This window comes from Ctenopharyngodon idella, chromosome 12 (assembly GCF_019924925.1).
Source record: "Ctenopharyngodon idella isolate HZGC_01 chromosome 12, HZGC01, whole genome shotgun sequence".
NCBI classification, from domain to species: domain Eukaryota; kingdom Metazoa; phylum Chordata; class Actinopteri; order Cypriniformes; family Xenocyprididae; genus Ctenopharyngodon; species Ctenopharyngodon idella.
The window spans coordinates 5,090,729-5,104,544 of NC_067231.1; the positions used below are offsets into that span (position 1 = coordinate 5,090,729).

The 13,816-nt window shown below is 34.4% G+C and overlaps 1 protein-coding gene across 2 annotated transcripts in view; it reads left to right on the top strand.

The window, feature by feature from the left end:
* sgms1b (sphingomyelin synthase 1b) overlaps positions 1 to 11,358 on the top strand; it is a 38,390-nt gene extending 27,032 nt beyond the window's left edge. Inside the window, exons 1-6 of one of the 2 annotated variants that reach the window (XM_051914688.1) lie at positions 123 to 315; positions 1,156 to 1,955; positions 4,009 to 4,126; positions 7,230 to 7,383; positions 9,811 to 9,977; positions 10,072 to 11,358. In XM_051914688.1, coding sequence (XP_051770648.1) covers positions 1,342 to 1,955; positions 4,009 to 4,126; positions 7,230 to 7,383; positions 9,811 to 9,977; positions 10,072 to 10,245 — 1,227 coding nt within the window. In that variant the 5' untranslated portion in view covers positions 123 to 315; positions 1,156 to 1,341 and the 3' untranslated portion in view covers positions 10,246 to 11,358. Of the gene's footprint in view, positions 1 to 122; positions 316 to 1,155; positions 1,956 to 4,008; positions 4,127 to 7,229; positions 7,384 to 9,810; positions 9,978 to 10,071 lie in introns of those variants that run through there. The other variant, XM_051914687.1, reaches the window with a different exon arrangement.
* The last annotated feature ends 2,458 nt before the right edge of the window (positions 11,359 to 13,816 follow it).

Here is a 13,816-nt window from a genome sequence, read left to right on the forward strand (position 1 = left end):
TTCCCCCTACCGCTGTAATGTAAACAGTCCTGCCACACCCGTGGAAACAAACTCGAGAGCTCCTGGAATCCTTGCAGTCAGACGAGACATGTGGTCCTGATCAGGGTGTTTCTGCTCCAGCTGTCAGCTGTTCTGAGAACTAAATGTGCTTCTTTTTGTAAATACAAGAGGATTAAATATTGCAGGCGGTTGTAGCAGTTCACGGTTGCTGTGTTGACTGCACAGCTCCAATGTCACGGAGTTTGGAAAAGTTTCTTTTAAGGAGTTTGTACTCTGACAGTAAATTATGCTGAACTCGGGAGGAAAATGAAACTCGTGAGTACAGTTACAAGTGGTTTTTAACCGTTGTCCTGATTTTGCAATATTGCATAGCTTACTATACGTTGTTGCACTCTTGTAACTGTGAATATTGAATTGTTTCATGCATTTGCTAACATGTACACGTAAAAATTTGGTGAAAACACTTAATGTATTAGACTTAATGTATGTATATTTTAATGGATAAGTTGGAGCAGATAGTGAAGGAAAAGCAGTCAGCAAGTGTCCAGCATGCATGGGAACTTTTTCAGAACTGTTTAAATGTATTCCAACATTCACCTCATGAATTAACTGAAGAATTTTCGACAAAGCTAAAATAAAATATCAAATTACTTTAACATGTATTCATTGATACTTATATACTTACGTATTTCCCATATTTCCATTTGTGTTATTTTACACTTTTAATGACTTTACTATTCTAAAATGTGGAAATTTAGTTTTAAATGCAGTGAGTATTCGTTTCCAGTCCTTTTTACTGAATGTTTGTGTGAAATCATGTATGGGAAAAGCAGTGTTTATTTTAGTAATAGTAGTTATTTTAGTAGCAGTGTTATTTTTTTAGTTTTAGTATATCATTATATATTTAATTAAATACATAGATCAACTAAATAAAATTGAGAAATGTAGCTTAAGATTTATTTTATTTCAAGTAATGGAAATGTTTTTTAAGTTTTTGCTACATTAACCCTTTGTTAATGCGTATTAGAAAATGTGGGATAAAAACATGCTATTTGTTTGCCCAGCATGCTTTGCCTGTCTGTGTATTTAGATGTCTGAACAAGTTCAACGTGGAGTGCTTTAAAAATAAATGTTCTTTTGTCCTTTCTTTTACAGGACAGAGATTTATGAAGAGATTCTAGGTGTGCGTCATATTTGGATTGAACTTCTGGAAGTTGTGAGCCAGTCTTCCCCAGAGCGCTTCCCTTGTAATGAGCATGGTCAGAGAAGGACTTTGTGTTTCATAGCAGTGTGTGCCTATGTCGGATTCTCCATTACGTTTCAACAAGCTCAAGGGCTGATATGAATAAAGTAGAGTCGTGGTCAGAGGAGGAGGTCTCGCTCTGGCTGACTGATCAGGGCTTGCAGGAATACTCTGAACTGTTGCAAAACTACGACGGACAGGCTTTATTAAATCTTACCTCGGATGACTTCAAGAGGGCGTCCCTCTCCAGGGTCACTTCAGACGGTGGTCGTTTGCTCCTGGAAAAGATAGAGACTCTTAAGATCGAGCATCACATCGATGTCCACAAGAATGAACATGTCAATGGGCACATGGTGTTGAATCATAACGGGAATGCTGGGAGTGCCGGCAAGGCTCAGCGGAATGGCATGGTGAATGGCTTCCACAAGGAACTGGTGCAGATTTCCATTCCAGAGCCAGCTTCTCCGCAGTTCCCTCCCGAATGGGGAAAGACCGCCGTGGCTCTTGTCTATGCCTTGTGCTGCTTCGTCTTTACCACCATCATTATTTCTGTGGTCCATGAACGTGTGCCTCCTAAGGAGGCAACTCCACCGCTCCCTGACAAGTTCTTTGACTTTTTTGACCGAGTGGAGTGGGCTTTCTCTGTATGCGAGATCAACGGAATGATTCTGATGGTCTTGTGGATTATACAGTGGAGTCTCTTAAAACACAAGTGAGTTTTCCAAGTGGGAAGAATCTTGTCTGAGATTCTTTCATAAATGTTGTTAATGGACGTGTCTCACAAAACCTGCATTTTTCACACCAAATTCAGTAGAAATACATAAATTAAATTTGGCTGGTAAACAGTGTAGAGAATTTTTAGACTTTGACTATTTATATTACAATTAAATACAATTTTCACTTAAATTAAAGTTGTTATTTGTAATTATTTCTTAAAACAAAATGTCTTTCTGATTACTGTTTTATGAATATTATTCAAATATTTTCATTACAAACACCATTTTCATAAAATTTTATTCTCACACTATTCTCATTCTCTTTTCCTATGACAATTTTTCCTACGTACAATTTTACGTTTTGTTCTCATTGCTGTTATATGAATTAAATATTATTTTAATATTTCATTGACATTTAAGCATAATTTTCCCTTAAATTCTTATTACCATAATGCAAAAAAAAAAACATTTATTTATTTAAATGAAAATCTGTAAAACAAATGTATGGAAGTTTGTTTCCGCCATGAAATAAAAAATAAAAAAGGTAATTGCGACTTTTTATCTCACAATTCTGACTTTTTTTTCCTCAGAATTGCAAGTTATAAAGTCAGAATTGCATGATATAAAGTAAAAATAGCTAGTTATAAAGTCAGAATTGTGGGATATAAACTTACAATTGCGTGTTATAATGCACAGTTGTGAGGGGGAAAGACTGATGTTTTTTCTCAGAATTGTTTATATCTCACAGTTCTGACTTTATAACTCGCAATTGCATGTTATAATGGACGTGTCTCACAAAACCTGCATTTTTCACACCAAATTCAGTAGAAATACATAAGTTAAATTTGGCTGGTAAACAGTGTAGAGAATTTTTAGACTTTGACTATTTATATTACAATTAAATACAATTTTCACTTAAATTAAAGTTGTTATTTGTAATTATTTCTTAAAACAAAATGTCTTTCTGATTACTGTTTTATGAATATTATTCAAATATTTTCATTACAAACACTATTTTCATAAAATTTTATTCTCATACTATTCTCATTCTCTTTTCCTATGACAATTTTTCCTACATACAATTTTATGTTTTGTTCTCATTGCTGTTATATGAATTAAATATTATTTTAATATTTCATTGACATTTAAGCATAATTTTCCCTTAAATTCTTATTACCATAATGCAAAAAAAAAACACATTTATTTATTTAAATGAAAATCTGTAAAACAAATGTATGGAAGTTTGTTTCCGCCATGAAATAAAAAATAAAAAAGGTAATTGCGACTTATAATGCACAGTTGTGAGGGGAAAAAGACTGATGTTTTTTCTCAGAATTGTTTATATCTCACAGTTCTGACTTTATAACTCGCAATTGCATGTTATAAAGTCAGAATTGCGAGATAAACGCAATTCTGAGAAAAAAAAAGTATCTCATGCAATTTTGACTGGCCCGGTTTCACAGACAGGGCTTAGCCTAAGCCAGGATCAGGCCTTAGTTCAATTAGGGTATTTAAGTAGCTTTTATAAACATACACTACAAAAAAACATTGCTGGTGTGCCTCTTGAGACAAAACAATGGCTCTGACATATTTTAAGATATGTCTCAGTATAAGTTGCTTTCAGTTAAAACAGCTCAAACATGCATTTTAGTCTGGGACTAGCTTAAGCCTTATCTGTGAAACCAGGAGTACAACTCACAATTGTGAGTTTATATCTCGCAATTCTGAGAAGAAAGTCAGAATTGTGAGGTATAGTCAGAATTGCGTGTTTAAAAACTCGCAATTGCGAGAAAAAAAGTCAGAATTGTGACTATATCTCGCAATTCTGACTTTATAACTCGCAATTACAAGTTTAGATCTCGCAATTCTAAGAAATAAAGTCAGAATTGTGATATATATAAACTCGCAATTGCGAGAAGAAAAGTAAGAATTGTAAGATAAAAAGTCTCAATTACCTTTTTTATTTTTTATTTAATGGCGGAAACAAGCTTCCATACACATGACTGTAGTTCACTAATATGAATCTATCACCACATCTTCCTTCCACAGATCAATTGTTGGTCGACGCTTCTGTTTCATCGTCGGGACGCTCTACCTCTACAGGTGCATCACCATGTACATTACTACTCTTCCAGTGCCTGGCATGCACTTCAAATGCTCTCCAAAGGTAAAAACAAAACAAAAAATCACACTTTTTCCCCCCCCCTTTTCCCACATTATTTGTTTTCTTTTTAACATGGTTACTTCATAATCAGCACAACTAACTTTTTTTTTTCTCCCAAATTTTTTTTCCCATATTGACAGAGAATAGTGACTCCCTTTAAACCATACAAAAAATCATAAATAAAAGTCCATGCTACTCATGGCTAATATTCCAAGATTATATTCCAGTTTTTAGTGAGAAACAACCTGAAATTGAAGTCATTATTCAGTGAAAATCTTGATGTCTGGATATCGCTATTCATATAATATAAGAACAGCTGTGCACAAACTGGAGAACATTAAACTGTGTGTTTTCTGCTGCAGTGAATAGTGCTGTCATTCTTGTTGGGTATAATTTTTTTTTTTTTGTTTAATATTCTTGATCAGTTTTGTGTCAATAATTTGTGTTCAGTTACAAGAGTAAAAAAGGCCATGTAATTTTCCTAGATCTTGTAATGATTGATACTGTAATTAGATGATGCTTGTAACTTGTAGGAAAGATTACAAAATGTTTTTTTTTTTTTTTTTTAATTGTTAGAATTTACATTTTTATTTTCTGTATTTTCATCCCAGAACCATTCCAGTTCATGTAACAGGATGGGTCAGGTGACCAGCTATGTTTTGATGTAAGGAATTTGTGACTGTTCTATAAATGTCCTTAGAGCAAAGGTCACAAAGGGACATATTTCACATTGAATAGAGAGGCTGCTCATGGAAAATGTGAAGTGTGCTATTTTCATCTGTTTTTCTTTTAATATGTTCAGGCAACCCATTTTTATTGAGGGAGAAATGAGGGATAGAGCGTTAGAAATATTGTTGATAGGATTTTTGGTACCTAATATATAGTACTTTCATGGGATCTGCTTATTGTTGTAGATATCCCGTCAATATAATGTTGGTAGTTCCTTATCGATACAGCTGGGAATGTGGGGGTGTGAATTAGTGTATAATTATACATAGGGTTGGGTATTGTTTGAATTTTATCAATTCCGATTCTGCTTATTGATTCCGATTCTTAAAAAAAGTTTAAGAAAAGTCAAACTTTTAGATATCAGACATGCTTATTCTGTGTCTTTTTGCAAAAACATTCTATTGCAGCTAAATACCATGAACAAAAATCAGCAGCCTAAAGAACAACTAACAAATAAACTAGTCTAATATAAATTTCACACATTATTAAAGACAAGTATACAGTCAGTAATACAATAAGAACAAATAAGCAAATTAGCAATTGCACAAATAAATACAAATGAAATCGAATGTAAAATAATACCGCATTGTTTTCTTTTTATAAATAAAATATAGTTTAATCCTCATGAAAGTTACAAAAGTTATTCAGTCAAGCTTAGTGAGCGATTTTCTTTGTCTTTTATTCTTTGATTGGCAGCAGGTTTATTAGGCTGCTGTCACTTTAAGACCTAATGCACGGATCCAATATACTGTTAAACATGCGTTTTCTTTCTGTTTATGTTCAGTTAAGGCATAACCGACTGTGTTTACGAGGATATTTTGACATGATTTTGTGTATATTTGTCCGTTCAAGTGTAAGACGACGCGAAAGAGAGCTCAATTCAGTATTCGCGCACCATATGAGAGGCGGCCTTTTGTGTGCGCGCTCCAGATGTGCCCAGAACAGAAAACAGCGTACAAGTGCCGAATTGAGTTCTTTGACATCTTCTTGCACTTAAATGGTTTAAAATCACATTAAAATGTGCACACAGGAATTGATAAGCGGAATTGAAATTATATAACAAATGTCTAATTTCTGACCTTAAGTATCTGATTCCAGAATTGGAATCTATTTTCGATTCCCGAACCTGTTTATACATATGTTATGTTTCGGGTCAATTGCCAGAAATACTGGTTAACCCAGGATGTTTTTTTAATTAATTAATTAATTAATTTATTTTTTAATAAATTTTGCGACTATTTCTTATTTAAAGTCATGAACAATGCAAAGTTTTGACAACCTGAGGTGTCAATGTGAATGTGTATATGAAATTTTTGTTGTAACTGTGATGTTAACGGGTCAATTTGACCTGCAAATTTCATGGTTAAAGACTGGTGCACAGACATGCAAAAATGCGTTTTTATGTATTTTATGTCAGTTTCTCAACCTCTGGGAGTATTTACATTTATGCAAATTGGCAGGCACTTTTATTCAAGGAAATGTACGCTGCGTTTAAGGTGTACATTTTTATCAGTTCATGCATATGAATTTTGCTGGGAAACAAACACACACACACACACACACACATATATATACATATATATAATTACTTTTTAATGTGAGAAGTATTAATGTTAAAGGTTAACTGTTTTACATGAATTTTTAATTTTTACTTGAATTGTATTGAATCAAATTAGGAATCCAATTTTAACACAATCCATTGATCAATTTTTTTTTAATTTTATTTATTTATTTATTTTTTTAAGTTTATTTAAAGTGCAGCCACACAAACTTTTGGGGAGTTTTGGTTTATTAAAAAAAATATGTTTTGGAAAAACATTTAATTTTCCTCAAAGAATTTAAAGTGAAACTATTTTCCCCACCAGTGGGCCTTTTTCTGGACTGTATGAATCCTAAAATACTGCACCCACTAGAACAATGAGTAATAAATGAAGTGATTGTTTACAGTGTCGCTGCTCTAGTGTTGCTATGCTGACAATCCACTGGTGATCCTTTCGCAACTGTGTGTGTGACTAAATGTGGTTGATGAGATGCTGTGAACACATACTAGCTACGCAAGGCAGGAAATCCACACCACGGGACATGCAGGAAACATTTATCATCAAGCCCAGCAACTTGTTCACTCTTGTTAGAACCTGCTTTCCTGTTGAAGGCGTTTGCTCAAAGAAAGCCTAGACATAAATGCCAAGAACTTTGCTTTCTAGGAGCCACTTGTTGCTTTTATATTGCGTCTCAAAGGGGTTATTTGTTGTTTTATGCTCTCGACTGAACATGTGCTGAGGTTGTAGAAACACATTGGGTCAAGAAGTGTATAAAAATAGATTAGGAATTATGGGGGATTGTCATGATGCTAATGCTTGTTTGTTTTTTCTGGCAGCTGTATGGTGACTGGGAATCTCGGATGCGGCGGGTGATGAAATTGATCGCAGGAGGGGGTCTGACCATCACAGGCTCTCATAACTTGTGTGGCGACTACTTGTACAGTGGCCATACAGTCATGCTCACCCTCACTTATCTCTTCATGAAGGAGTGTGAGTGAACAATTTGAGACAACACCGCCCCCTAGTGGACAGTTTAAACGCAAGTTTTGATTATACAGTGGTACCAAAAAGCACTGGGATATTAAGACGCATTTAAAAATGTATGAATAGTATTGCATTAGATAACGATAAAATCAAACTATTTTGGCATGAATTTTAAGCACAAACACTTTTCAAGCAAAATATTCACCTAACAAGTTTAATTTGTAAGTGGTATCTTTCAACCCTTATAATGCATGCAAACTAAGACCGAACACATTTTGCATTTTTTGAGGGTCAGTTTGGATCAGGTGGAACAAAAGCTTATAAAGCAAGTGTAACTCAGTATTTGTCAACTAACTATATTGCATCTGATCAGCAATTTCTCTTAAATGAGTGAATGCATAGCAATTTCAAAGTTTTAGCCATGTTACCATGTTATTACCATGTTATTACTATATTAAACCCTTTTTTATTTTATAAAACTTTCTTTGAAAGTTAAAATTTTATATGAATTATAGGAAAAACATGTATTGTTTTTTTTTCAATACTCATGAGAAATTTTATTTGAATATATAATTATTATAATTCCACTGAAATCAATGAATTTAATTAATTTCCTTTGAACTACTCAAAAATTGTCCAAATTTATGAAACGTATATTCTTTTTCTAACAAAACAACATAAATATAAACAAAATATATTCATTGCACTTGTATAAACTTTCACTTTCAGATGAAAAAGATTATCAAATTTTCATGCTGCAATGGTTCATGTTTATCAACAATATTCAGTCCCAAAAGTTTGTGAGAGATATGGAAAAGAGGCTAAAAATATTTTACAAAAGTATTTTAGAGACAAAAAAGTCTGCAAAACATCATGTGCAAAGCCTCGGTTGATACCTGGGTCAAAATGGACCTGCATTCAAAATGGTTATATCTCTTAAAGGGTTAGTTCACCCAAAAATGACAATTCTGTCATTTATTACTCACCCTCATGTTGTTCCACACCCGTAAGACCTTTGTTCATCTTCAGAACACAAATTAAGATATTTTTTGATAAAATCCGATGGCTCAGTGAGGTCTGCATTGAAAGCAAGTTAATTTACACTTTCAATTTCCAGAAAGGTACTAAAGACATATTTAAAGCAGTTCATATGACTACAGTGGTTCAACCCCAATGTTATGAAGCGACGAGAATACTTTTTGTGTGCCAAAAAAACAAAATAACGACTTTATTCAACAATATCTAGTGATGGGCGATTTCAAAACACTGCTTCATGAAGCTTCGAAGCTTTACGAATCTTTTATTTCGAATCAGTGGTTTAGAGTGTGTATCAAACTGCCAAAGCCACGTGAACCATTGAAATTTCGAAACACTTATGACATAACGAAGCCTCGTTTCCTGAAATCACGTGACTTTGGCGCTCCAAACCACTGATTCGAAACAAAAGATTCAAAGCTCCATGAAGCAGTGTTTTGAAATCGCACCTCACTAGATATTGTTGAATAAAGTCGTTATTTTGTTTTTGGCGCACAAAAAGTATTCTCGTCACTTCATAATATTAAGGTTGAACCACTGTAGTCACATGAACTGTTTTAAATATAACATTAGTGCCTTTCTGGGCATTAAAAGCGTTAATTAACTTGCTTTCAATGCAGGCCTCACTGAGCCATCGGATTTCATCAAAAATATCTTAATTTGTGTTCCGAAGATGAACGAAGGTCTTACAGGTGTGGAACAACATGAGGGCGAGTAATTAATGACAGAATTTTCATTTTTGGGTGAACTAACCCTTTAAAAACTCTTTTAAACAATCTAAAATTTAAATGATATATTTTGATAGTCTTGTCTCATTTGCAAAGTTTGGTTCCTGTACTAAAAATTATTCTTTTTTTAAACAAATTACATATCTCTTTTGGGTTAAAATGGACCCAAATGCATTATGAATTAAAAAATTATTCAAAATGTAGACGAAAAGTCTTGCGACATTGTGCTTGTCAATGTCATTGGATCTTGTTGATAGTTAAGTCTTTCCCCGCCATTGACGAGTTATCTCGTCTTTTATGACAAAACGCTTCCCTGCCATTGACTAGATTTTACGGCTTTCTGTGTTTTCGCTGAAATACACTAGGGGGCGCTATGACACATCTTCTGAAAGTGTACAGTATCTCCAGATCAAAACACAGGCAAAAAAGTAGCAGAAACGAACAATCTCTTATAAAAAATAATGCAATCATCAACAATAAACAGCATATTAAAAAAACGGCTAATGTAACTGAGTGAAGTGCTTTGGGGGTGTTGATGGACTCTAATTAGAGTTAATGTGATGAACTACACCTGTGGTTACTTACTACTTCACTTTACTGGAGAGAAAAAAAAAAGAAGCATTCTAACATTCTCTGTTATAACACTCCCTAATTTTCTTGCACCTGACAGATTCTCCTAGACGGTTCTGGTGGTACCACTGGGGCTGCTGGGCTTTGTGTGCAACAGGAGTGTTCTGCATTCTTCTTGCTCATGACCACTACACGATTGATGTCGTTGTGGCCTACTTCATCACCACACGTCTCTTCTGGTGGTATCACACTATGGCTAACCAACAAGTACGTCTGCCTGTTTTGATGTCAACATTTCCATCCAGAGCCCTTTGTCAACCTACATAGTATTTTAACCTCTAACCATCTGCATCTGTTTTAGGCTCTCAAAGAGACATCCCAGACCAACTTTTTCACCCATGTGTGGTGGTTCAGATTTTTCCAATACCTGGAAAGCAGCGTTCAAGCCGTCGTCCCCCGCAGCTACCAGAAGCCCTTCTCGTGGCGATCGCTGCAGTGGGGTCACGTAAAGTACACACGGATAGACTCGGATTGACTGACGTGCAAACGGTCCATTTTGGAAGTTGGTCTCCAAAACATGTGCCCAAAGTGCCGGAACAAGCCTGACATCGTAGCTAACCCCTTTAACTAACAGACTAGTCATCCAAAGCTTCTCATTCCTTTGTGATGTCCTCACAGGATTGGTTTTTGGATGTAAAACTTAGCACGTATGGGGCTAGGAACAATAGAGAAACCATGGTCAGTGATAAGCAAGTGGTTTTCTGGGCTTGCGATGGCCTGTAATTTCATCCTACATTAATAAAAATTCATTAAAAATGAGCCAGCAAGCTAAATGAGAAGTGGAGAAAGAAAGCGTCTCCAAGTATCTTTGCCCCTGTTTACAGGCACAAAGCCATCTTCTCGAGATATTTTTGTTAACTCAAGTAAGCAATTTATTGACACATTAAATATTGCAAATCTGAGTAACATAAATCAGTTTTGTACATTTTTCTAGTCGTCTGCTAAACAACTTGTGCTGTCAGAGAAGGTTTATATGAATATAATTTTTATTTTTTGAACTAATTCTTTGTTTTTTTACTTCGAGAGCTACAGAAGATGTATATTGGGATATTGGATAATCTAATGCTCCTCAGTGCCTTAATAGTTCTAGCAGTCAACTGTAATAATCTATTTATGTTCATTCAAAGACAATTTCAGTGTTTTAGACTATATTCAGGGTGGTCGTGCTGTAACCACCCTTTGCGAACCACGTATGCTTGAAACAGAACTCACCTCATTGCCCGAATGTAACAATCCTGCTCGCTTTGAAAGAGTATTTCCATGAGAGTGTCAGCAAAGCTAATTTCGCTGACCATGACCATTTCTCTGGTGTTGTTTTCGGAATGTATTTATTTATGTTTTTGTTGCGTATTTCCATCTGGATCCTATTTTGTCAGACAGCTGGTGCTTTATTGCTCTTACTGAACTCCAGGTCTCTGGAGGTTGTTTGAATGAAAAGAACAATGTGACCCGATCCATCCTTTCCGCAAGCCAGAACAGATGTTCTGTCCCACTGACCACCCAATACAACAAGCTGCTATATTGTGACGTAATAGTAGGAGATGTTCGTCCAATGACAAACAAATAAATTACAAATATTAGCACAAAACAGCTTTGCATGATTATTTGATTTTAATTTTATTTTTTTGTGACTGTGTGAATATTTAGTCAGAATTGTCAAAATCATCAATGTTTCTCATTATCTTAAAGTTTAACTAAAGGCTTATGCTTACATGCTTGAAAGTTGTTCCTATGAAACTATGGAAGCTTGTTTCCGCCACGGAATAAAAAAAAAAAAGATAATTGTGACTTTTTATCTCACAATTCTGACTTTTTTCTTGCAAATGCGAGTTTATATCTCACAATCTTGACTTTTTCTCTTACAATTGCGAGTTTATATTGTGCAATTCTGACTTTTGTCAGAATTCCGTGATATAAACTTGCAATTGCGAGTTATAAAGTCCAATTCTGAGGGAAAAAAGACATATATCTTACATATATCTAATTCTGATTTTATAACTCACAATTAAGTTTTATTTTTGTTTTATTTTTGGAGTGTTTCATATGGAAGCTTGTTTCTGCCACTGAATAAAAAATAAAAAAAGGTAATTGTGACTTTTTATCTCACAATTATGACTTTTTTTTTCTCAGAATTCCGTGATATAAACTCGCAATTGCGAGTTATAAAGTCAGAATTGCAAGATATAGTCGCAATTGTGACTTTTTTTCCTCAGAATTACGATTTTATATCTTGCAGTTCTGAACATAATGACCATAATGAAGAAGAAAAAAAAAACCATAATGACCGAAAAATCCCTTTATTTATTCACCACTTTATTTATAATTCAACTGTTTCTTGCATTTGGCACTTGGCAAATGATAATTTTGGACACTGGGCTTATGTACCCAAAAATGTGAGAGAAAAACCCTCAGATTTTGAATGTGCAGTTTAAGCAAAAATGAACTACACCATTTTTTTTTTCCCTACAGCAAAAATGTTTTTTATTTTTTTTATTTACTGCATCCCCTCTTTTTATTTCAGAGTTTTGAAGAAATCGTAGCAACACAGATTTAACTTTTTGAGGGGAAAATAGGTATATCTTTATATACAGTGCTGCTTGAAAGTTTGGGAACCCCTTGCAGAATCTGTGAAAATGTGAATAATTTTAACAAAATAAGAGAGATCATACAAAATGCATATTATTTTTTATTTAGCACTGTCCTGAGTAAGATATTTTAAATAAAAAAAATGTTTACATATGGTCCACAAGACCAAAAAAAAAAAGCTGAATTTATCCATTGATTCTTAATACTGTGTGTGGTTACCTGGATGATCCACGACCGTTTTGTTTTTGTTGTGTGATGGTTGTTCATGAGTCCCTTGTTTGTCCTGAACAGTTAAACTGAGCTCTGTTCTTCAGAAAAATCCTCCAGGTCCCAAAAATTCTTCAGTTTTCCAGAATCTTTTGTATATTTGAACCCTTTCCAGCAGTGATTGTATGATTTTGAGATCCATCTTTTCACACTGGGGACAACTGAAGGACTCAAACACAGCTATTAAAAAAGGTTCAAACATTCACTGATGCTCCAGAAGGAAACACGATGCATTAAGAGTCAGGGGTGAAAACTTTTGAACAGGATAAAGATGTCCAAATTTTTCTTATTTTGTTTAAATATCTATTTTTTTTTCTCCATTTAGTACTGCCCTTCTGAGGCAACAGATGACACTTAAATGTTTGCCAGAAGACAAATTAAGTACAATACTCCTTGATCTTCAAATTCAAAAAGTTTTCACCCCCGGCTCTTAAAGGATTAGTTCACTTTTAAATAAATTTTTGCTGATAATTTACTCACCCCCATGTCATCCAAGATGTCCATGTCTTTCTTTCTTCAGTCGAAAAGAAATGAAGGTTTTTGATGAAAACATTCCAGGATTTTTCTCCATATAATGGACTTCAATGGACACCAAACGGTTCAAGGTCCAAATGACCGTTTCAGTGCAGCTTCAAAGGGCTTTAAACGATACCAGACGAAGAATAAGGGTCTTATCTAGCGAAACGATAGGTCATTTTCGAGAAAATTTTTTTTTAAATGTATATGCTTTACATAAACAAATGTTCGCCTTCTAAGTGCTTCCGCCAAAACCGCATTTCCGTAATCTCCAAAAAGTTTACGCTGTATGTCCTACGCCTTCCCTATTCAACTTACGGAAAAAATGTAACTGGCGCTGCGTTCGTTCCGTAAGTAGAATAGGGAAGGCGTAGGACATACAGCGTAAAAAATGAAAGCAAATATGCTAGAAAACGGAAGAATTTTTGGGACCTGGAGGATTTTTTTTTTTTTTTTTTTTTTTAAAGAACAGAGCTCAGTTTAACTGCTCAGAACAAACAAGGGACTCACGAACAACCATCACAAAACAAAAAAACAGTCGTAGATCATCCAGGTAACCACACACAGTATTAAGAATCAAAGGTTCATAAACTTTTGAATTGGGTCATATTTATAAATTTTGCAATTTTTTTGTCTTGTGGACTTTATGTAAACATCTTTTATGTAAAATATCTTAC